The sequence below is a fragment of the Muntiacus reevesi genome, chromosome 10 (assembly GCF_963930625.1).
Source record: "Muntiacus reevesi chromosome 10, mMunRee1.1, whole genome shotgun sequence".
NCBI classification, from domain to species: Eukaryota; Metazoa; Chordata; class Mammalia; order Artiodactyla; family Cervidae; genus Muntiacus; species Muntiacus reevesi.
This window is the reverse complement of record NC_089258.1, coordinates 13,775,098-13,799,505: the sequence shown is the minus strand read 5'-3', so window position 1 is coordinate 13,799,505 and position 24,408 is coordinate 13,775,098. Positions and strand designations below refer to the sequence as shown.

At 40.4% G+C, this 24,408-nt stretch overlaps 1 protein-coding gene across 10 annotated transcripts in view; it reads right to left on the bottom strand.

Annotated features, from left to right (window-relative positions):
- AOPEP (aminopeptidase O (putative)) overlaps positions 1–24,408 on the bottom strand; it is a 392,839-nt gene that overhangs the window by 114,164 nt on the left and 254,267 nt on the right. For 9 of the 10 annotated variants that reach the window (XR_010664620.1, XR_010664621.1, XM_065947320.1 and 6 more), the window contains exons 8-10: positions 12,783–12,885; positions 12,041–12,148; positions 330–373 (exon numbers count right to left, since the gene is read on the bottom strand). Coding sequence is in view for 7 of the 10 variants with exons in the window: in XM_065947320.1 (XP_065803392.1) it covers positions 330–373; positions 12,041–12,148; positions 12,783–12,885 (255 nt within the window). In the remaining 3 variants the exon portion in view is untranslated. Of the gene's footprint in view, positions 1–329; positions 374–12,033; positions 12,149–12,782; positions 12,886–24,408 lie in introns of all 10 variants that reach the window. The other variant, XR_010664622.1, reaches the window with a different exon arrangement.

Below are 24,408 nucleotides of genomic sequence, written 5' to 3'. Positions count from 1 at the left end.
TAAATAAATAAAAGGATGGCAAATCTGAAACATTTCAGACATTCCAAAACAAGTCACCCTAACTTTTAGAACTTGTCTCTCCTCCATTCTTTTTCATGGCAGCTGAGGCCAAAGAGTGTCTCCAGCTGTTTGTGCTGGCTCCTAGAATCCACACTCCCGATATTTCTAGGTCCAATTGATCATCCCAGGACTCCTGCTGGCTGGACTAGGTCCCTCCTCTATTGACAGAGGAAGATTAAACTTCTAGGCTGCAATTTGCCAAACAATGGCAGAGTCATTTTTAACATTCAAAATAAAACTGGGCCCTTAATTCCTAAATTGGTCCTCACCTTTTTTCTTCTGGGATGTTCTCCAACAGCATTTGAAGGAAATCCTGGAAGAAGAAAAAAGCAAATCATTAAAGATGTCCATCAATAAATAACCCTGCCTGGAGTCATGCCAGAGACTGAGTGTTCCCAGCTGCTGACAACTCACCTGCTAGGGAAGGTAGGCTGACACTGAAATATTAGGCTATATATTCAATTTATTAATTTACTAGGGCTTCAGTCCAATCAGTTATAGAGATTTATTTTTGTAAAAACCACAAACAAATTGAAAAAAGTAATGTTTGCTATTCTGACCTAACCCAACAGTTTATTTCATTCCATGTTTAACTATTTTCAAAAGGCTAGCCCGAGCACACAGCACTGTCCCTCTGACTTAACCATGTTCCTCCTCTTCACCAGCTTTCCCTAGAGATCCTGCTTGTTTGTGCTCAGTTTCTCTGCCATCTCCGACTCTTTTGCACACCCACGGACTGTAGCCCGCCAGGCTCCTCTGACCACGGGATTCTCCAGGCAAGAGTACTGGAGTGCGTTGCCCTTTCCTCCTCGAGGGGATCTTCCCAACCCAAGGATTGAACCCATGCCTCCTGTGTCTCCTGCACGGGTAGGCAGGTTCTTTACCACTGAGCCACTACAGATCCTGTTACATACTGAATAATCACAACTCTGAGAGATTAGTAACTAACGGCTTTTTTGCATTGCTATATGGATAATAAAGACAAAAATCAAGACAATTAATACCCCAGTGGAGGAACAAAGATGTCACAATCCCAAAAATAGCTCACGGGCTCCTGCCTCCATCTGCAGCCTCTTCTGGTGCCATGGCGCAAATCCTCAATTGTTTGATTTAAGATGTTTCAAGAATAGATTTTTTTTTTAATCTAAGGGCATGACTTACATACATACCCATTTTATCCTTTACTATGGAAAATGGAAAATTTCAGACACATTCAAAAGTAGCAAAGTGTAATTAACCTTCACATACCCAGTGTCCCATAGCCAATCTGTGCCATCCACTCACTTGCCTCCTGCATTATTTAGAAGTAAATCCCAAATGTTAACATAATTTCACCAATGTTTCAGTAAATACATCCAAAAGCTAAGGATTATTTTAAAACATACCCATAATATCAGAAGACCTAAATAATATTCACATGAATATTCAAAATCACATTTATATTTGATCTGTATCTTGTGTATTATAATCAATCTTTTCAGTCCATCTTATTCTGGAATTTTGATTTGGTCTAAACTAGGTCTGTGAGATAAATCATAGGATACCCAGGTAAATTGAGGGCATACTTACATGAAAAAGTTCTTTGTTCTTAATCTGAAATTTTAATTTACATGGGGGTTGTACATTTTTATTTGCTAAATGGGTAAGCCTAGTGTCAACCCTACCTCACCTGAAGGTTTGATAAGATACATTTTGGGTAAATACAGAACATGAAACAAATAAGAACAGTATTTAACTTTCTAGGGACTTAATATTGAGTGATAAGTAAGACCTGAACTTAAAGGTTTTCTTTTAATAAATTGGAAATCACCTTTTAAACTGGTCCTTAAAGAGGGCACATGTGTAAGCCCAGATGACAAAATATGACACTGCCATTAATAAATGAGCATCCCTTCAGATGGACGCCCCTACCACAACCTAGCCTGCAGACCCAGGGTCAGCACAGGGCTCTGATGAGATCCATGTAACTCAGAGTGTGAGATGCAAGCGGCAGTGCACACCATTGTATTACAAACAGATGGAATGACACAGGACTAGAAATCTGCAAACAATTTGTATGACAAGGTGTTCTTTTTCTATCATGGCATTAAGCATAGCCATCACTACCCTGGTGGAGTCAGCTGTCCCTTTCTATGTGTTTATGGGTGGTTAGGTCCATTTCTTCCAGAGACAGAACCTCCCTATTAAGAGCACAAGTGAAAGATTTCTTTCTTGCAACCTCTGTCCTCCTTCTAAGACTCTACTTGCCTATTGCTGCTTCACCCAAAATACATAACACAGATACAACAAACCTAATATTAACATGTATCAGTCTAAGTACCCTAATGTTCATAGTAGCACTATTTACAGTAACCAAGATATGGAAGCAACCTAAGTGAGCATCAACAGGTGAATGGATGAAGAAGATATGATAGATACACAGACACACACACACACATATATGCACACAATAGAATATTACTCAGCCAGAAACAAAGAATGAAAGAATGCCATTTTCAGCAACACTGAATGAACCTAGAGATTGTCATACTAAGTGAAGTAAGTCAGACAAAGACAAATATCATATGATATCACTTATATATGGAATCTTAAAAAATGATACAAATGGACTTATTTACAAAACTGAAAGAGACTCACAGACATAGAAAATAAATTTATGGTTACCAAAGGGGAAGCGGGGAGGAATAAATTAGGAGTTTAGGATTAGCAGATACACACTATTATACTACACAACACTACATATAAAATAAACAACAAGGTCCTACTATACAGTGCAAGGAACTATATTCAATATCTTGTAGTAAATGATAATGGAAGATAGTCTGAAAAAGAATGTATGAAACACTCTGCAGTACACCAGAAACTTACACAATGTTGTACACAAACTATACTTCAATGAAAAAAAATTTACCAGTAAAAATGGAAGGGGACAATCCCAAATACAATGCAGTATACTGCAGTATAGTGTATACTGCAGTGGGTATATTGAGAAAAAAAAAATCAAAGGAAGCAAAAGCAATATTTAGAAAGCAAAGAAGTATTTTTGATTGAGGTTCTTAAAGTCATGATTTTATTATATTAATAACTATTTTGTAAAAAAGTTGAATCAGAAATTAATTTTCCATAATCTGATATATTATTAGATTACTTTGCAGATATTTCATTGGCTTAATGACAGAATTCTTGCTTCTTTAAAATCCAAGTACTGTAATTATAATTTCTTACTAATTTTACTGCATTATCTCCTTACAGTCCATCTCAACTTATCCCATATTTGTCCAGTAATTTATGCTCAATTAAGTGGGGGGGAAATTACATTAACTCAATGGCAAGGGGGAGAATTTAATTGCATGAGAAGCAGGAAATCCAGAGTTAACCTTAATTCTGCCCTTTTGCATTTTCCAATTACAATTAGATCTTTCTTTATGAAATTACAGAACACAATGTTTCAGATTTTCTGTGAATACAATAAAAGTGTAGGAGGTCCCCAAGAAGCCCTGCTTTATATTTTTAAAAAGGTAACTGTCCCACTTCTTAGCAGGTGGTCATCTGCCTCTTCCTGCTCAGAGCTGAGAACTGCAGGCCACACAACTAGCTGAAGGCTGCCAGTCAGTCCTGAGGAGGACAGGTCTAAGGGTTTACAGTTCAGTTCAGTTACTCAGTCACGTCTGACTCTTTGTGACCCCATGGACTGCAGCATGCCCAGGCCTCCCTGTCCATCATCAGCTCCCGGAGTCCCCCCAAACCCATGTCCATTGAGTCAGTGATGCCATCCAACCATCTCATCCTGTGTCGTCCCCTTCTCCTCCTGCCCTCAATCTTTCCCAGTATCAGGGTCTTTTCCAATGAGTCAGCTCTTCGCATCAGATGACCAAAATATTGGAGTTTCAGCTTCAACATCAGTCCTTCCAATGAATATTCAGGACTGATTTCCTTTAGGATGAACTGCTTGGATCTCCTTGCAGTCCAAGGGACTCGTAAGAGTCTTCTCCAACACCACAGTTCAAAAGCATCAATTCTTCGGCGCTCAGCTTTCTTTACAGTCCAACTCTCACATCCATACATGACCACTGGAAAAACCATAGCCTTGACTGGATGGACCTTTGTTGGCAAAGTAATGTCTGGATCACACTGGATCACAAAAACTCAATACCTCAAGCATCCCTAAAACACGAAGCCTGTATCTCCACAGATGATGGGAATGTTTGTCTGCAGTGCTAGACATTCTCCCATCCTGTGCTCCATTCAACCCAAGAAGACACTTGGTCTCACCAGGTAATCTCTATACTACCAGTGGAATCAACTCAACTGGTCCTTCTTATTCCGTTCATGCACATAATCTCACAGACATGAGTTTGAGTAAGCTCCGGGAGTTGGTGATGGACAGAGAAGCCTGGCGTGCTGCAGCTCATGTGGTTGCAAAGAGTCGGACCTGACTGAGCAACTGAATTGACACATGATCTTAACTACAAAATGCTCGTTTTCCTGGCTCCACTCAGAAATTGGCATACACACCTGGAGTGGACTCATCATAGAAGCCTTTCCCCATTTTCCACAACAGAATGTTTAAAAAGAAAGATGTCTCTTTTGAGTATTCCTTCCCTTACCACTTCTTTTCAATTCTTTCATCTGTCCTCACTCTTTACTTCAACATGTCGGCATTTTGATAAAAAGCAACTTACAAATATCAATTGGACAAGGAGGGTTTTCCTTCAAGACTGATTCTAGGATCATGAACAGGACTTAAGGCACTGACTTGATCTAGGATCACTGACAAAGGCAGTTAGCAACAAATACTAGGGCCCTAGTTTCTTACCACTAGAGTATGCCTGAAAATATTAAAGCCAAAGACACAAAAATATCTACATTCCTGCCATTTGCACAGTGAGTTGGGGTCAAATTTTATCTAGATCATTGACAACTGTTGCAAGCCAATACTCTAGTCAAAAAATATATTCCTTGGGAAGTTTGGTTTTTAAATTTCTTATTCTCCTAATAATCTATATACTAATCAGGTAGCTAGATAACTTATTTTGATTATCACCTAAAAACACTAAATTAAGCATTAAAAAATTTTTAAAAATAACACCAATTTTGGCACATGGTTAATTTGGTAGTTATTTTATAGTACTAGTGAAAGTTTTCAACAAAAAGCAGATGCATGTAGCTTCTCCTGGACAAACGGACTCTGGCTTGATATTTACACAGAAGTAGGAATTTCTATCAGAGGTTTTATGAATAATTACTATGATCATAGGGAGGGGACAGTAGGAGGGATAATACAAATAATCAAAATATTGAAATAAGGACAGTGCTGGCAGAATAAATGCTGAAAAGAAATGAAACGGTCAGGAATCAGTCATTGCTCAAGAGAGCAATTTTAGTTGAGAGGTGGAAAGATGATAATTCTGAAATACTGGGTAGATGAGGTGTTCAGAAACGAAAGAATTCAAAAGTCAATTGGAAAAAGAAGAATTTGAAGATCTTCTTTGTACAGAAACTGAATCATGGCCTTCCTCATCAAAAACTAACTAGCAATATAAACAAAACACAATCCATTTTCAAAAAGTTAGCAAAAATGTCACTAGCAGCAACCAAACAAGGAAAGAATACAGTCTGTGGCATAAACTTCAAAGAAAAAACTAAAGAAAGAAACATAACATTCCAAGACAGCTTCCAGTCCTCCCTCTGCACCGCCCCCTCCATCATGCTTAGCTGCAGTGGTACTGGTAAAGTGCCCAAATCCCACAAGTTCTCACAAATACCCACACGCTTGGAAAAAAAGGGAAAAACGGAATATCTTTATTTTTCCTCTCTTTTTGTCTGTGGAGGGACTGAAAATGTTTGCTCAATTGAGATGAGCAAAACCTGAGAAATAAACAACTGAGGATGATAGTCTTATGAACTGTATAGGTTCTAGGGCTCCAAGCTGAATTGGAAGAACGATATTAATTGGGGGAGTACCTGCAATGAAAAAAGCAGCACCCGAATTAGGTGATGAGAATCTTGGCTGGGGAAACTTTAACAAAATTTCAAGAGTTGGTGGAGCCAAATTCTTACAACAAATGCTATACACAGCTCCAGTGGAGCTCTTCTCCTCCACCTCTCCATGCATAATATCCAAGCTTCAAACTAGAGCTCAGAGGGGAAGAAAAACATGTCTAGACAAATTGCAAAAGAAATCGAAGATAATGTTCCAATACATATGAGAATAAATACAGGGTCAGGACAGTGCAATTCATGCTGAGAATGAACAAGAAAAAAGTATGGCAACTATGCAAACCAATACAGCAAAAACCCACATAAAGAGAGAGCTAGAAATAAGAAGCATAATGTAAAAGACAAAAAATCCAGTCGTGAAGAAAACATAATCCAAGGCACAGAAGAAAATTCTCCACAAATGCTTTACACTAAAATATAAATTAAAAGAAAATAATAATAATGTGGCGCGGCACCAGAGTGGCCAAGAGGAGCTACCCTACATTCAAGGTCAGGAGCGGCAGCTGCGTTTCGGTGGACCAGCCGTGAGGAGATACCCCAGGTCCAAGGTCAGAGAAACCCCAGTAAGACAGCAGGTGCTGAGAGAGGGCATCAAAGGACAGACAGACAGAAACCACAATCACAGAAAACTAACCAATCTAATCATATGGACCACAGCCTTGTCTAACTCAACGAAACTATAAGCCAGGCTGTGTAGGGCTACCCAAGACAGACGGGTCATGGTGGAGAGGTCTGACAAAACATGGTCCACTGGAGAAGGGAATGGCAAACCACTTCAGTATTCTTGCCTTGAGAACCCCATGAACAGTATGAAAAGGCAAACAGATAGGACGCTGAAAGATGAACTCCCCAGGTCAGTAGGTGCCTAATATGCTACTGAAGATCAGAGGAGAAATAACTACAGAAAGAATGAAGAGACGGAGCCAAAGCAAAAACAACACCCAGTTGTGGATGTGACTGGTGATGGAAGCAAGGTCCAATGCTACAGTGAGCAATACTGCATAGGAACCTGGAATGTTAGGTGAAAGACCCTGATGCTGGGAAAGATTGAGGGCAGGAGGAGGAGGATGACAGAGGGTGAGATGGTTGGACGGCATCACTGACTCAATGGACATGAGTTTGGGTAAACTCTAGGAGTTGGTGATGGACCTGGAAGCCTGGTGTGCTGCAGTCCATGGGGTCGCAAAGAGTTGGACACGACTGAGCGACTGAACTGAATAAGAACATAAATTCAATAAAATGAAAACTCAAAGACAAGATGACAAAACGATAAAACGAGAGGAAGAGATTTCAAAGCAAAGGGAATAAATTAGGGACCAAAATAATACCACCATAGGAGCATTAATAAAATGGAAACATCAAGAAAAAGAATAGCCATTAAAGAAAAATAATAATACTGTTATAATAATAACATTAATAATAAAAATAATACTGCTTGAGATAAACATATTCTGTGAAGAACAAAAAGACAAAAGCAAATAACTAGAAAATAACATGTATGGAGGACAATGATGATATGACAAAGATAACCAGTAACCTTGAAATTCAGAATACTGTAAGGAAAAAAAAATGAATGTGTTCAAAGATACAATTAAGATAATTTACTGAAACAAGGAGGAATAGATGTTGAGTCTAAAGATGCAGTGTTTTCCAGGAAAAAAGCAAAACAAATCTGATGCAGACTCATGAACACGAAGTCACTGTGGATTAAATTAATAAACATCAAAGGTAAAGAATTCTTCTGTCATCTGAGTGGCATAAAGAGGATAAGACAGACTGATTTTAAAAGTTTCAACAGCAGTATTTAATGCCAGGAGGCAGTTGAGCAATAGCCACAATGTTCTGAGGAGATGAAAATATGACCCAAGAATATTATACCCAGCCAGTTTGTAATTCAAATATAAAGGCAACAAGCAAACATTCTCAAGCAACTTGAACTTCAATTTAACAACAAAATTTAGCCAACAAAGTGTTGAATCAAAAGAAAGGATTATACAACTGTGAAAATTACAGTAACATCACATACTATAAATGATATGAACTATGTAAAAATATTAATTAAGGGAAATCTAGAACCAGGGAAAAAGTAGTTGAAACATAACTACTGGTTTCCTCATCTTTTATATTAATGTTAATATATAAGAATAAGTTGATACTTTCTAAAATTAAGATATATATCTAAAGAGGAAAAAACTAACAACTTCAACCTCTTAAAGATTTTTTGTAACTGTGTTTCTTAACTGTTGAAGAATCTCTTAGGAAATGATCTCTCATATTTATCTTAAGCTCAAGAAGTCTTTCATATTCAATTTAGTTTCTTTTTCATGTGTTAAATTCAAGTAAAATAAAATTTAAAACATATTTTCATTAAAAGCACATAGTTTATTTTTATAAAACTATTTCTAAATACATCTATCTACCAACATGTGTACGATCAGGCACGTAGGAAATGGCAACCCACTCCAGTATTCTTGCCTGGAAAAACCCCATGGACAGAGGAGCCTGGTGGGCTTAGTTCACGGGGTTGCAAAGAATCCGGCACTACTGAGCAACTGAACACACAGAGACACACACACACACACAACATATATATAAAGACAGAAACGGAGAAAAGAAATGCAACTTCTAGAATGATGTTCACCTACTCTTAATTTTAAGTATTTATGGACGGTGAGATTGTGAATCTATATCTATATAGATTTTGAATCTATATCATTTGAATGAATGATATCTACATTCATTGTACTTTTCTGTGTTACTTATTAAATTTTTTATAATGAGTATGTGTCAGATGAAAGAGCAATAATTTCCAAACTTACTGTGGGACTGGCAGAAGGACAGAAATAGAGATCAACAGAATTTAGAATTGAGAGAGTAGAAATAAACTCTTACGTTTACTGACTTTCAACAAGGATGCCAAGACAATTCAAGGGAGGGAAGGACTAGTCTTTTTAACAAAAATGGAAGGGAGACAGCTGGATATTCACACAAAAAACAATGAAGCTGAGCCATCCACCTTACACCATATACAAAAATTAACTCAAAATGGGTAGGAGACCTAACTATAAGAAATAGAATGACTAAGCTCTTAGAACAAACATAGGAGTAACTTTTTAATTAGGCAAGAAAATATTTTTAAGTCATATATCTGATAAGGAACTTGAATCTAGAATATATACTCATAACTCAATAATAAAAGACAACCCAAATGAAAAATCAGAAAAGGATCTCAATAGACATCCTAGGGCTTCCCAGGTGGTACTAGTGGGTAAAGAACCTGCCTGCAAATGCAGGAGATGTAAGAGCCACAGGTTCAGTCCCTGGGTGGGGAAGATCCCCTGGAGGAGGGCATCGCAATCCACTGCATTATTCTTGCCTGGAGAATCCCACAGATAGAAGAGCCTGGTGGGCTACAGTGCATAGGGTTGCAAAGAGTCGGACACAACTGAAGCAACTTAGCACATATGCAGACGTTTCTCCAAAAAAGATATACAAATGTCCCATAAGTCCATGAAAAAATCCTCAACATAGTACCATAAAAATGCAAATTAAAACCACAGTGTAATTCACATCCACTATGATGACTATTATCAAAAAATAAAATGACAAATGTTGCAATTAGAACCCTTGTGCATTGCTGGTGAGAATGCAAAATAATGTAGCCCTTGTGGAAAAACAGTATGGCAGTTACTAAAAAAAATTAAATCAGTGTATAATGTAGCAATTCCACTTCTAGGTATATATTCAAAAGAATTGGAAGCAGGGACTCAAACAGATATTTGTACACTAATGTTCATAGCAACATTGTTCACAAGAGCCAAGAGGGGTAATTATTGGATGAGAGGATGAACCAAATGTAGTATATGTATACTACGGAAATACGGATTCTTAAAAAGGAATTAAGGGAATTAATTCCCTGGTGATCCAATGGTGAGGACTCTGTGCTTTCACTGCCAAGGGCTCGGGTTCAGTCCGTGGTTGGAGATCTAAGACCCCACAAGCTATGTGATACGATCTAAATAAATAAAAACAAAGAGGAAGAAAATTCCGACACATGCTATACAACAGGGAGGAAACTGGAAGGCATTTTGTTAACTCAAATAATCCAGATATAAAAGGACAAATATTACATTATTCCATTTGCATGAGGTGCCTATAACAGTCAAACTCAGAGACAGAAAATAGAATGGTGGTTGCTAGGGGCTGGGGGGAGGGAAGAATGTGGAATTATTGTTTAACGGATACAAGTTTCATTTGGGGAAGATTAAAATGCTCTGGAGATACATGATGGTGATAGTTGACAACAATGTGAACATACTTAATGCCTTAACTATACAGTTAAAAATGGTTTAAATGATAATTGTCTTATGTATATTTCATCACAGTTTAAGAGGTTAGAAAGTAAAATTAAAAAAGAGAAATGAAGTACTGATACATGCTACAACATGAACCTTGAAAATATGTTAAATGAAAGAAACTAGTCACACAAGGCCACATATCATATAACTCCATTTATATGGAATCTCCAGAGCAGGCAAATCCATAGAGATAGAAAGTGGGTGAGTGGTTGTGTACAACTTGGGGGGAGGTGGAAATTGGGCAGTGACTGCTAATAGGTGTGGGATTTCTTTTGGGGTGATAAAAATGTTCTGGAATTAGATAGCAGTGATGGTTGCACAATGTTATGAATACGCTAAAAACCACCGACTGGTACACTTTAAAAGGGTGAATTTTATGGTATGTGAATTGTATCTCAATAACACTGTTATGAAAAAACAATAAAGCTATAATTCAAAAGAGTTAAACAAAAGTAAAATGGAAAGTTTGGTAGAGGGAGCATCAAGTGTTCCATGGAAAGCTGTTATGAGAATGGTCATGGTAAACCTAACGCACTCCTTCAACTCTGCAGTATCTTGGTGAGAAGAGGTTTGGGTTGGTCAGTCCCCCAACCATGTAAGACTCCTGAGCCAGTTTTCAAGCTCCCTTTCCTAACACATCTTTAGAAATATGCCCCCATTATCTCAACCAAAGAAAACAGTGTGGAGACACGGAACAGCTATCTAGTTGTGTTATAATCATGCTATTCCTTGCATGTATGTTTGGCTTATACATGCACACCGTTTGCATCTAACATTGTGCACAATTTGACTTCAAAACTGTATATGAGCACAACTGTCATACACACACACACACACACACAAACACAACCGTCTAATCTGTGCTGAGACTGCATCCTTGATTCTCCATCAGCTACGAGTGCTGTTTGCAGCGCCTCTGCCTCTTTGTTAACTTTCTCACTATGTGCAGCTCGGCCTAACACCTGGCTAAACTGACAGTCTCTCTCTGACAGGCCAGGCTGTCTGAATATTTCAGTGTATCTTGTTTTTAATCTATTTAACAAATACATATGGTGCACATACTGTGTGTGAATCATATACTAAGGACCAGTGAAATGAAGAGCATGGTCTGGCCTTGTCGAGCTTACACACGAATGGAAGGGAGAGAAAAGAAATGAATCCGGAAAGGAAAATATAATTATGAGGGATGGTGATGGCAATGCAGACAATGAAAAAGGGCAGAGGGTAGAGAAGAACAGGGTGGATGCATTTCTGTTCAGCAAGAGGGACTCTGGGATGGTGGTGTTGAAGCTAAGACAGAGAATGAGAAGGCGCCAACCTTGCAAAACTCATTCCAGGTGGAGGAGACAGTGGGAATCGCTTTGTTCTTGGTTTTCAAGTTCACTTCAGGTGCAACTACCCACAGCACTGTGCACATAGGACAGTTCTGGGTTACAGTATGTCCTAAAAGACCGGGTGATGACCCTCCCAGAAACACTTCTGTGTCCACTTCATTAACTTCCTATTTTTCCTATTGCACTGAAATGTAAATCTTTTCCCTATTTTTTAATACACAATCTAGTTACCACATGCCACACCCTCTCCAGCTGTATATCATGGACTCAAGAGGACTCACTAATTACCTGAGAAAGAATCAGCTGCCCATGAAAAGTGTGCACAAACTTCCTTAAAAATGAAAAATAGGTGTCCTCTCCAAGTCTTTTGGCAAGGAACCGGAGAAGGAAATAGCCCTAGAAGGAAGGAGAAAAAAAGATGCCCATCATGGTTCAGAAAAATACTTACAAAATCAACTCTAACTTACCCACCAGCATGTTATGTTCACCTAGAAAGTTTGGACTGACCTGTCCCAGGCAGCCCTTTGCATTGTTACTAGTTGGGCTGGGTTTGGAACTTAAGGATCAACTACTCTGTTTCAACTCATCTATCACTGTCTCATTTACCTTCAGCTTACATGAGACCTGGATGTCCATTACGGACCAATAGGGAAAAGGGGCCCAGCTCCTCTCTCCTTTAGCTATCAGAAAAGGATTTTACAAATTAAAATACTAACAGAAAAAATCACTCCGGTCTTCTAGTGGGAACCTGACAGCAATTTTAAGATTCCACTCTTCAAGGCTGACATGAAGCAGGAAGAAGGGAGATCCAGGGAAGGGAACAGTTCACCTTCCTTTGATTCATGCTTCATGCTGGGTGTGAAATGTTTTAATTGGTGGACGATCAGAATCTGCTCAATCAAATGTCATTTACAATGTTGACGATATGTTTGTTTTGCCCCAACCATGTTACTAACCTTCACTGTTCACATGTAAAATCTAAAAAGTCCTGCACCATAATAACTGGGTTCTGTTACTCAGAGACGCTTACCTTTAAGTAATGAACCTGCATGAAGACCTTCTCCGGATTAAGCCCATGTCTGATGACAGACGATCCTGAGTCACTCACATGGCCAGTTTTTTCTTTATTGGGTCTGAAATGATGCAGTAAAATTTTCTTTAAGTGTAGCATATTCTTAACTACTTGGACCACAATATTGCCTTATTTCTTCTTTACAGAGTTGCCCAATAGTGTCAATTCTATTCAATAGTGCCAGGTAGAATTTTAAATGGTTTATGTTATAAATTCATATACTGAACAAGGAGGGACTTATATTTTGGGTTGGCAACCTGAGGTTGGCTATTGGCAATATTTTACATCACCTTATCCAAGATTAAAGCTTGCCAGACCCTCAAGGAATCTAAGTTCCAATATGAATCATTTAAGAAACTATACACTTTTCTTTTGGTGGGAATGTTGGACTGGGAAATGCAGTGGAAAATGTAGCTTTGCTTGGAAGAGTAAAGAACTTATATATTCCAAAAAATTCTGAAAGCCCCAATGTTATCCACTTCTCTTGATTTGCATTTAGTAATTAAGGCTCCTTTCAGAAATATTTGTACTCTGAAGCCTTTTTAGAATCACAAGAACAAAACAAGAAGAGGCATAGAGGCCCAGGTTTTTCGAACAGAGAGAGACATTAGTAACCACATACTTTAACCTCCTCATTTCACAAAGGACGGAAATGGGCACACAGAAATTAAGTCCGTATCCAAGGTCTCACAGCTTGTTTTGATTCATGGTGACATTAAGGATTGAAACCAGTCTTCTTATTATCCATCAGAGTGTTTTCCATTAAGCTCTATGGTTTTAAATATTCTAAAAAATTTCCTTAATAAAATATAATTGTGTTACAGTGACAATTCAACAACTAAATTCAAAGTAAGTGACAAAGAATTTACAGCTTTTAGCTGTTCGCCAACCAGTCTCTTATCGGACAAACTCTGAAGAGCATGTGCTGGGGCGAGGGGAAGGCAAGGGTTGACAAGAGGGCTGGCTCGTCAGAAAGGCAAGAGGTTATTTTTACTTTTAGTTATATATTTATTTTCTCTTGTTTTAAAATTTATTTTGTCGACATAGTGTTGACTTACAATGTGTGTTAATGTCTGCTATACAGCAAAGTGATTCAGTTATACACATATATACATTTTTTTCATATTCTTTTCCACTATGGTTTATTACAGGATATTGAATATAGTTCCCTATGCTATACAATAGGACCTTGTTGTTTATCCATTCTATAGATAATAGTTTGCACCTACTGATCCCAAACTCCCAGTTCTTCCCTCCCTACTCTCCTCGGCAATCACAAGTCTGTTCTCTGTATCTGTGAGTCTGTTTCTGTTTCATAGATAAGTTCACTTGTGTCACGCTTGAGATCCTGCATATAAGTAATATTATACGGTATTTGTCTTTCTTTCTGACTTACCTCACTTAGTATAATAATCTCTAGTTGCATCCATGTTGCTGCAAATAGCATTATTATTTCATCTTTTATGGCTAAGTAATATTTCACTGTATATATACAGAGGGGTTATTTTTAAAAGCTAGTTGATCTCACAAAGTGTACAGTCTTTGGAATCTGAAAGACTTAGTGTTGACTCTCAAACCTACTACTTACTACCTGTTACTTACTAGCAGGTAACTTAAATTCTCTAATCCTCAATTTATTGATTTGCAAAAACGGGAACAACTTTACCTATCTCCCCAGTTTGGGATCAGTAGGTGCAAACTATTATCTATAGAATGGATAAACAACAAGGTCCTATGTGGGGAATAACTGAAATAATATATGAAAAGCCCTTCGTAAGGGCAAGGGATACAGAAATTACTCAATAACTTAATAAAACTTTCTAAAGTCATTAGCAGTAAATCTTGCTGAATTCAAAGTTGGTCATAGGACGTTAGAGGCAGTAGATTCCAATGGTTCATCCCCTTAATCCTCTGTGCCCACCGACACAAACACGGAGGGGTGTTGGACCTGAACCGCAGTGCCTGAAGATGACCCAACTTGCCAAACTAGTCCCTTCGAAGTGTGCTCTAGCTGCCAAGCAAAGAACCCATGATTAAGTCTCTGCTGAATATTCTAATTCATTATCCCAGCAGACACAAGGCTCAGAACCAGCAGATGCCTAAAGAGAAACGATGATGACCAGCCACTAGAGCTAACGTGCATAGTTTGAATTTTTCTACTTGATTCCTAGACATGACCATACTTGCAGGAATAACTATTTAGTCCCTTTCATCTTCATTTAAGACTCCGCTGAAAAGCATTAGCTTTATTCCTGCTCTCAAGTTTGTCCTGGAGTTGAATGTTTATTTTGTAAAGATAGCCATGCTGGCTTTGCTAGGAAAGCCCACCAGTCAGAGCCTTGGGGGGAAGGAAGACTTCTCAGAGTCAGTCTGAATTCAAATCAGCTTTCCCTACCCTGAGACAGACAGAGTTGTTTCTTTTGCCCTTGAGCCCTGAATGGAGACTGTTAGTAGGGGAGAACACTGGAAGACCAACCTAAATCTCTGCTCCAAAGGCTGGCTTCCAGGCTTAAGTTTCAAATGATGACTTTAGTTGGCACTTTTTTCCTTTGACTAAAAACGCCCTTTCAGGAAGCACTGCTCTCTTACTCTCCTCTTCCACCCTCTCCAAATGTTCCAAGAAAATGCTTTTATGCTGAGAGCATCCAAGGCAAATGTACAAGTCCCCAAGAGATTCCTTTTAAAGTAGACATGGTGCTGGAGAGAGCCGTGCCCAGGCGAGCTTTGTGAGAAAGCAAAGTGGGTGGATTTATGAGGAAAAGATACTCCATGAGTGGAAAAGGGGTGACTTCCATGTCTGTGCTATTCTGGTTCTCATAATACCACTTGCTCCAAGTCTGTGCAGGGAGACAAAGCATACAGAGACAGCAGGAAACAAATGAACCACCACTATCTACAGTAATAGATAAGTCTCACAGAGAATGAACCATCGCACCCAAAAAGACTATGGACTGTAGCCTGCCAGGCTCCTCTGTCCATGAGATTCTACAGGCTACATACAAATGTACAACTCCAGTTAAGTGAAGCCAAAGAACATGTAAAACAGATCTATAAGGATACAGATCAGAATAATGGTTACCTTCGGGAGGGAGTATTAACAGAGCAGGGAAAATAGAGAAAAGTTTCTGCGAAAGTGGGAATATTCTATGTTAACATGAGTGGTGCTTTAATGAAGATAAATAGCAAAAGTCTATTGAGCCATCTAGAAACATTTGTGCACCCTAGTGTATATGTATTTCAATAAAAAAGTTAAGAAAAAAATAGATGCATATGAAATAGTACACATTTTGTGAAAATTAAATGGACTTAGTCCAGAAAAGAGACTTTGCTGTTCATGTGCCGTGAACACAAGATTAGGGTTAACTAAGCTCTCTACTCCTAAGGACTAGTTAAACAAAAAAATTTTAATGACATTATAAGAGGCATTAAGAACTGTGGCAAATACAGTTGGCCTAATCTACTCCTATTCTCATCTATCTTCTTCACTGCCGCTTGTACAGTTACGTCTGAAAAGTTAAACACTCTCTTTCCAAGTGTCCTTGTGGTTCCCGAGAATCAGAAGACATAGTTTAGGACAATGAGAAAGAAACAGATGTCTGCTGTGGTTGATAGTTAGGTTTTGGGAAAGCTTTTGCTTTCCTTACTAAAGGGGAAATATCCCCCAAACATGGTGGATGGAACTGCAGCTGCCACTTTGCAACCATGAGGCAGCAAATCAACATGCAGTGGAGACTAGGATGGAATGAAAGAAGGTAAACAGTCTTTAATAGTATCATCCAGTTGCTAGCCAGCCCAAGACTATCTGTCTTCACACTTACTGTAAGAGAAAGGAACTCCCATTTGTTTTTAAGTCAACATTGCTTGACTATTCTATTAGTTGAAGCCAGACTCATTCCTAATGGATGGAGAATTGAACTAATACTAATAGCTACCATTCCTGTTTATCTCCTTGTGCTAGGTACTCTGCCAAGCTTTTTATGTATCATGTACTTGTACCCTCACAAGAACATAATGGGGTAGGTACTGTGATGATGTCCATTTAAAAGCGGAGGAAAGCAAGGCCTGGAGACAACCAAAGCTAGTAGTGGCAGAAGTGAGGCTGGAACCCAGGTCCATGGAACATCGAAGTCCTTGCTGCTTTCTGAGGCCCCCACCTCGATTGTGCCAAATACTAAGTGGAGAATCTTTGACAACATGTTTCCTCTCCCTGAAGCTCAATTTTCTCACCTGTAAAGAGTGTGATGAGGCTCAGATAATGTAAAAGCACTTTGTAACATAAAAGTGTTAAGCATCTCTTCAACATTTTACACCAGTGTTTATTTCCTTGGCTGAAACACATGGAATGTGAGAGATCAAGTTACCAAGGTCGTTTGGGCTTAAATGCCCTTGGTTTCTGTTGTACCTGGCACCAAATGTAACAACCGAGATTGGCATGACCTTCTCCTGTCCACCTCCTTCCTTTTCCACTCACTCTCAGAAGCAATATGGACATTTAAAAAGCTATCCGATGATGGTGATATTTGATACATGATTGGATTGGGAATCAAATCTCCTGAAGAAAGAACTAATTCTGCAGGATGATTGCCAATGGTGGGATTTGAGAAAAGGCCTCTGAAAGGTGCTCAAGCGTGTCAGCTTGGGTCTCAACACCTACTGCTCTGCCACAGCCCAGACGGGCCGTCTGCCAGCACTCTCCGTCTTGTACTTCTTGGCATGAAGGTGACAGCCACAACACAGCTTCATCTGTAAACCTGCTACTGCGGTGCTTCAGCCAGGGACGAAGCATCCCAGAAATGAGACAGAAAGGGGTTGATCAGCATCCCGACATCCCTGCTCCATCAGTGGCAGCTGCCCCACAGGTGCCTGACGGTCTGGTGGCAGAGCATCACTCACCCTGACGTAGTGGATGAAGTTAAATACCACCTTTGTGAAGACCCCTGGAGAATTCAGAGCCCCAAATACACACATGACATCTCCCAGGGAAGCAGTTAATACACTGGTTAAGAATCTTGACTCTGCCACTTACATGCCATGTAATCCTGAGTGAGTCAGGCAACACTACGACTCACTTAAGCCCAGTTTTCATCTGCAAAAAGGGGACAATGATAGTGGCTGTGGCTGTTGCAGTGTCTAAAAGCACTTAGCCAGAGTGCCTGTTAGCATTTTGTAAGCCCAGTACGCATGCATGCATGCTGTCGCTTCAGTCATGTCCAACTCTTTGTGACCCTATGGACTGTAGCCGGCCAGGCTTCTCTGTCCATTGGATTCTCTGGGCAAGAATACTGGAGTGGGTTGCCACGACCTCTTCCAGGGGATCTGCCCGACCTAGGGATGGAACTCATGCCTCTTACGTCTCCTGCACTGGCACGTGGGTTCTTTACCACAATCATCACCTGGGAAGCCCAAGCACAATATAAATAAAGCTAAGGTGGCTCAGAGGTAAAGAGTCTGCCTGCAATGCAGGAGCTGTAGGAGGTGTGGGTTCGATCTCTGGGTCGGGAAGATCCCTTGGAGGAGGGCACAGCAACCCTCTCCAGTATTCTTGCCTGCAGAACCCCATGGACAGAGGAGCTTGGCGGGCTAAGTCCACGGGGTCATAAAGAGCTGACACGACTGAAGTGACTTAGCACGCGTGCATAGTCTCATCATAGTGAACACTGATTGTGCCAGCTAAGCCTTCCTCTGACAGGCAAAGATATTAGAGAGACACCACCCTATAGTCACATGTGTACAACGCTATTATTGGGGGAAGCAGGGGAAAGGAAACACAGGAACTCTATTATTTTAGTAGTTATTTGCACATCTAAAATTATTTTAAAATAAAAATTAAAAAAGAATTGACGAGGCACATAAATGCAGTCCCACGCCTTCTCTTCGTGTTAGTTAGTCTTAGTTGCTCAGTTGTGTCTGACTCTTTGCAACCCTGTGGACTGTAGCCCACCAGGCTCCTCTGTCCATGGGATTCTCCAGGCAAGAATACCGGAGTGGGGTGCCATTTCCTTCTCCAGGGGATCTTCCCGATCTAAGGATTGAACTTGCATTTTTTACATCTCCTGCATTGGCGGGCAGGTTCTTTACCACTAGTGCCACCTGCGCAGATACCCCTGATTTGGAGTGTAAACCCTCCTGTGGTTGATCTGTAAGCCTGCTCCTTGCTGTATCATCATCAGAAAACAAACTGAAAAAAAAAAAATTCAGGTATTGCTTAAAATTCTAGTAAGCTAGGTCTGGGCATATTCCTGACACTCTCTGCCCCCTCCCCGCCACAACCCCGTACAGTCTATACCACTTTGTGAAGAGATTAATAAAATTCTGGGTGAAAAATGGCGGCAGAATGATTGAAAGCATAGGAATTGTATGGTCCTCTCATTCGTTTTTGCAACAATTTTTCCATCTATAAAATGTGCTGCATAATGAACGCTCACTGCTGCCTTGCCTTTGGACAGTGTTACCAAAGAGGATAGGACAAAAGTTTGTGCACACCTTTAACTAATGAAGTTGTACCGTGTCGAAGCTATTGGTGTTTGGCAAGTTTGATTATCTGTGTGTTTTTCACAGTGGATTTAACAGCTACCCAGCATGAAGGTTTTTTCCCATCAGAGACCATTATCCTATAGCAGACACAGCAGGCTACCACGCCAGTGTTGAAAAAGGCAATTGATAAAATGATTTAAGACAGAAAGAGGCACCTCTCCAGGGAGCCACAGGAAAGTGAAGAAGGTATATTCTGTCCCCTGAGGGTGAAAGAAGCCAGTGGTTGGTACATAGAGCAGGAGAGGTCAGCTGCTGATGAGGGCGATGAGAAAAGACTCTAGTTAGCAGAACTGTGGAAAACACAAAAAACTCCACACATTTTGATAAGCAGGGCAGGGAACTGAAAGAAAAAACTTAGAAAAGCAGGAAGTAATGAGCATCAATAAAAAACCAAAATAGTCCTTGAGTTTTGAATGGCCATAAATCAGAAATTCCTTTCTAAGAATGAAATCCCCTGAACGGATTAATACAATTAGTCTGCGCAGTATATCATCATATTCAGCACACCAAGAGGTAATTTGCACTGTTTTCAAAGGAGACAAAGAAGCAAATGAGCAAAGTGTGCCCAGGATAAGGGGGCGTTGTAAGAAGGCATGTACAAAAGAGGAAAGGGGGGATGCTGGAGGACGCTATCTACAAGAGCTGGGAAGCTGGAAATTTGTTGCCAGAAAGGCAGACATTCCGAATGAGTTCGTGCTAAGGGAGAATGCCCAGGACAATAAAAAGGGCTTTTGCAGCAATGTTTAGAGCCTAAAGAAAACCAAGTGTTAAGAGGTGACAGGATGAACAGAACTACTTGACTCCCACTTTGCTTCAAACTTTCTGCCCAGGAGAATAAATTACAAGCTATACATGGTAGAACAAGCATTGTTATGTGGGAACTAATGTTTCATATTTGAGAACTGATTCTTGGTGTCAGTGGACAGGGTGACTTCACCATTTACAGAAGTTCTGACTCCAGGCCAGGTGAGAGGCATGCCACAGCTCAGAAAGCTTTCCACCTGCAATCATAGGCCTCTGGAAGCATCAAATCATGGAGACAATGGGAAGGGGACTGATGGAGATAGACAAACGTCATTCCGATTTTGCAAAGGAAGATGGAATAAGAGGAGGGGAAGTAAAGTCTGTGACCGTGTATCGAACAGATAGCTTGTGGGCAGTTAGAAAATGATGGGCTGCAAGGAGGGAGCATGGGATCTTGAGGGCAACTTCCAGAAATTCACTGTGGGTATCAGCATCCTGACTTCTCTAAGGCAGCTGGCAGGATGGTGAGCACATGGTGGCTGTTTCAGAGCTTTGAAGAGGTTAAAAAACAGAACCTCAAGGCTGCTAATTAATTACTTGCTATAACCGGGACGGAGTCCTTCCAAGGAATGATGACTTACTGGCTTAATAAATTTGCAAATGAGTTGTATGGAAGTCTAACTGATTGACTGATAGCATCTACAGTAAAGAACAGAAACCACAGGCTGGAATGAAGATCCAAAATTAATAAAAACACCAGTCAAGAAGGACAAAGAAGCTTTTAAAAGTATTTAACTATGAAGAAGATTTGGTATATTAAATTGTCTATAAACTCAACAGGCAGCAAGAGGTGATGATGTGGCTTTCCAAAACAATAAACAAATAGTAGGTGAGATCAATAGGGGCAATGAGAATTAACAGGGAGTCCTGCTGGGGATAGCGGCAGACAGCAGGGAGAGAGGACTCTGGAGCCAGACTTGCCTCTGCTTTCATCCTGGCTCCGCCACTTCCTAGAGGTAGAAAGGTAGTCAGTTGCTATACTCATACTGTTCCCTCACTCATCAAATGGGGAGGAAGATGGTACTGGTACCTAGAGCCATTTTGAGGACTAAATAAGTGTATGTAGAGTGCTTAGAATAGTGTTTTAGCACATCAGAAGCACTCAATGAATGTAACTAAGGAAAAAAAAAAGCATAGTAATTTGAATGGTAAGACTGCCCTGAGAAGGTGTATAATACCAGGTTTAAAAATGGAATATGTTCAATACTTTGGCCACCTGATGGGAAGAGCTGACTCATTGGAAAAGACCCTAATGCTGGGAAAGATTGAAGGCGCGAGAAGAGGGCGACAGAGGATGAGATGGTTAGATGGCATCACTGATTCAATGAACATGAACTTGGGCAAACCCCCAGGAGACGGTGAGGGACAGGGAAGCCTGGCATGCTGCAGTCCATGGGGTCATGAAGACTCAGACACAACTTGGTGACTGAACAACAACAAAAATGGTCTACATGTGAGTGCCTTCAGCTAATTCTATTAATACCTGTCCTTTCTTTTCTGAGGAAGGGAAGCAATAATAGTTCCAGTGCACTCTTCACAGGTGTGACCTCAAATAGAGTGCGGTATTCAGCTCAGGTGTCCACTGGAGAAGGCCACTGTCAACAAAGAGAACAGCTAAGAACCACACTCAAGGAGGGAAGTGTTCTCCCAACCCTGTGACCTAGTGACGGGAAAAGGAAAGACCGCGGCCTTCGGACACATGGATTGTTTGGGGGACAAGGGGCAAATTCTGTGCAACTCTGGAGATGAGGGCTAAGAGGACAGACTATATATGGAGGCAGGCTCCAGCTTAAGCTAAGGAAGGCTGTTCCAACACAAGCAGTTCCCACAGGAGCAGTGAGGACAGAATCCTCGGAATACTCAGGTTGAAGCTGGGTGGCTGTCAGGGAGATAGAAGGTTAGGCAAAAGCACTTTTAAGGTCCTTTCTGACCTAACAGTCTATGATTTTATGAGGTAAGAGAGCCCAGAGTATATTTAAGCTGCAGCATTTAGAAGTAAAACATTATTCCTCCAGGACAATGGAGTTAGTAGGTTTGCTAGGCAGCCTTGGTGGTGGTGGTGGTTTAGTCATTAACTCATGTCCAGCTCTTGTGACCCCATACACTGTATCCCGCCACGCTTCTCTGTCCATGGGATTCTCCAGGCAAGAATACTGGAGTGGGTTGCCATTTTCTTCTCCAGGGAATCTTCCCAATTCAGGAATAGAACCCTGGTCTCCTGCCTTTTAGGCATATTCTTTACCCACTGAGCTATGAGGGAAGATCAATCGCTATGCAGCCTTAGCCTCACTAAATCCATGAAGGGTGATTTTGATGTAAAACAAACAAAAAAACCCTAAATGAATTAAAGGAACCATAAGTGAATTTTATTCAACCACATATATTCCGGGCTAGGCTTAGCTAAAGAGCATAGTATCCAAGCAATACAAGGTTCTCGTTACTTTTTGTACAGTGTTGTCTTTGAGAGGTGAATGCAACATACCTGAACTAGTATCCTCATAAGCCAGGATAAAAGAGGCCTCACACTGTTCAGGGCTAAGGTGATCATAACAGAACACGGGCTGTCAGCCTGCTATACCCATTCAGAACACAGGAATACAGAGAATCTGAAAGTTCCAGGAAGCAAAAGTAGAAAGGGTAAAAAATGGAAAACTTTTTTTGGTAATGTCAGAACAAAACAAAAACTCCATGACTTTATCTCAGAAAGAGGCAAATGAAACACATATGACTTCATTTGACAAGGGGAGGTTAGAAGCACGCTTTGAACACTGACAAGCATGTGTGGAACCGTATGCTGAAATAATGGGCAGGATCGTCTCCTCTTATGACTCAGAGAGGAGCAGATGGTCTGTGGGAGCAGAGAAGGACTTTTCCCTCCTGGGTGGAGAATGGCACCATGCTGAGGACTGGAGCTGGCAGGGGATGGAGGGCTCGCCTGAGTTTGCAGCCCAGCACACACCTGGACGTAAAACAGGACGAGTAGTTGGGAGAGCAGCTCTGTGTACACTATGGAGGCCTTACATTGAATATGCTGTGCACTAATGCTGAGTGTAAGGTAAGACTAGTCCACACGGTGTTTGTAAAAGCAAAAATCTAGGAATTATCAACATGTCCAAAGGTTAACAAATGGTTAGTCAGTCACGGGATATTCATAATCTAGAATATTTTGGAGCAGTTAAAAAAAAAAAAAGACTTTGTGTGTGTCAATAACAGCACAATCATCAGGATTACCCAGGGTGGAAAAAATTAACACACGCACTGGTGTGTATATACTTGCACTTGATGGATGCTTCCTTGGAAGTGAATCATCTCTGCGTGGGGTGTTATACCACAGACACCATGGCGACATCTTCCTGGCATCCAGCACTGGGAGCGGCTCCTTCGGTCGCATCCACAGCCTTGAGGACAGCAGCTGCCTCCTGCCTTAAGTTCTCCTTCTAGCTCTCTTTTGGAAAGCTGCTGGTCAGCCCTACTAAGGTTACAGTGATGTTATACAACATCCAGTGATTTCTATCAATCTCTCTCTTTTTTAAACAATTGAGAAAAGATGTAACTTGTGTATCATAAAATTCACCTTTTAAAAAATGTATAATTCGGTGGTTTTAGTATACTCACAAGGTTGTGAAAACACCACCAGTGTCGAATTCCAGAACATTTGCATGAACCCCCAAAGAAACCCCATAAGCAGTCACTTTCCACTTTCTCCTTCTCCCTCGGACCCTGATAACCATTAGTCTACTTCTTGTGTCAATGTGCACGCATGCTCAGTCGCTTTAGCCATGTTTGACTTTTTGTGATCCTATGGACTGTAGCTTGCCAGGCTCCTCTGACCAGGGATTCTACAGGCAAGAATACTGGAGTGGGTTGCCATGCCCTCCTCCAAGGGATCTTCCCAACCCAGGAATCGAGCACATGTCTCCTGAGCTTCCTGCATTGCAGGCAGTTTCTTTACTGCTGAGCCATCGGGGAAGCTCTCTTATCTCTATAGATTTGCCTATTCTGGATGTTTCAGATAAATGGAATCGTACAACATTTCCTTTTATGTCTAGCTTCTTACAGTTAGCATAGTGTCTTCGAGATTCATCCACTCATGTAGCAGGTGCCAGTGCTCCAGTTCCTTCTTATGGCTAATGAATATTCCACTGTATGAATATAACACATTTACCAATTCATCTGTTGATGGACAGGGGTTGCTTCCACTTTTTGGTTATTAAGAATAATGCTACTATGAACATTCCTGTACGTG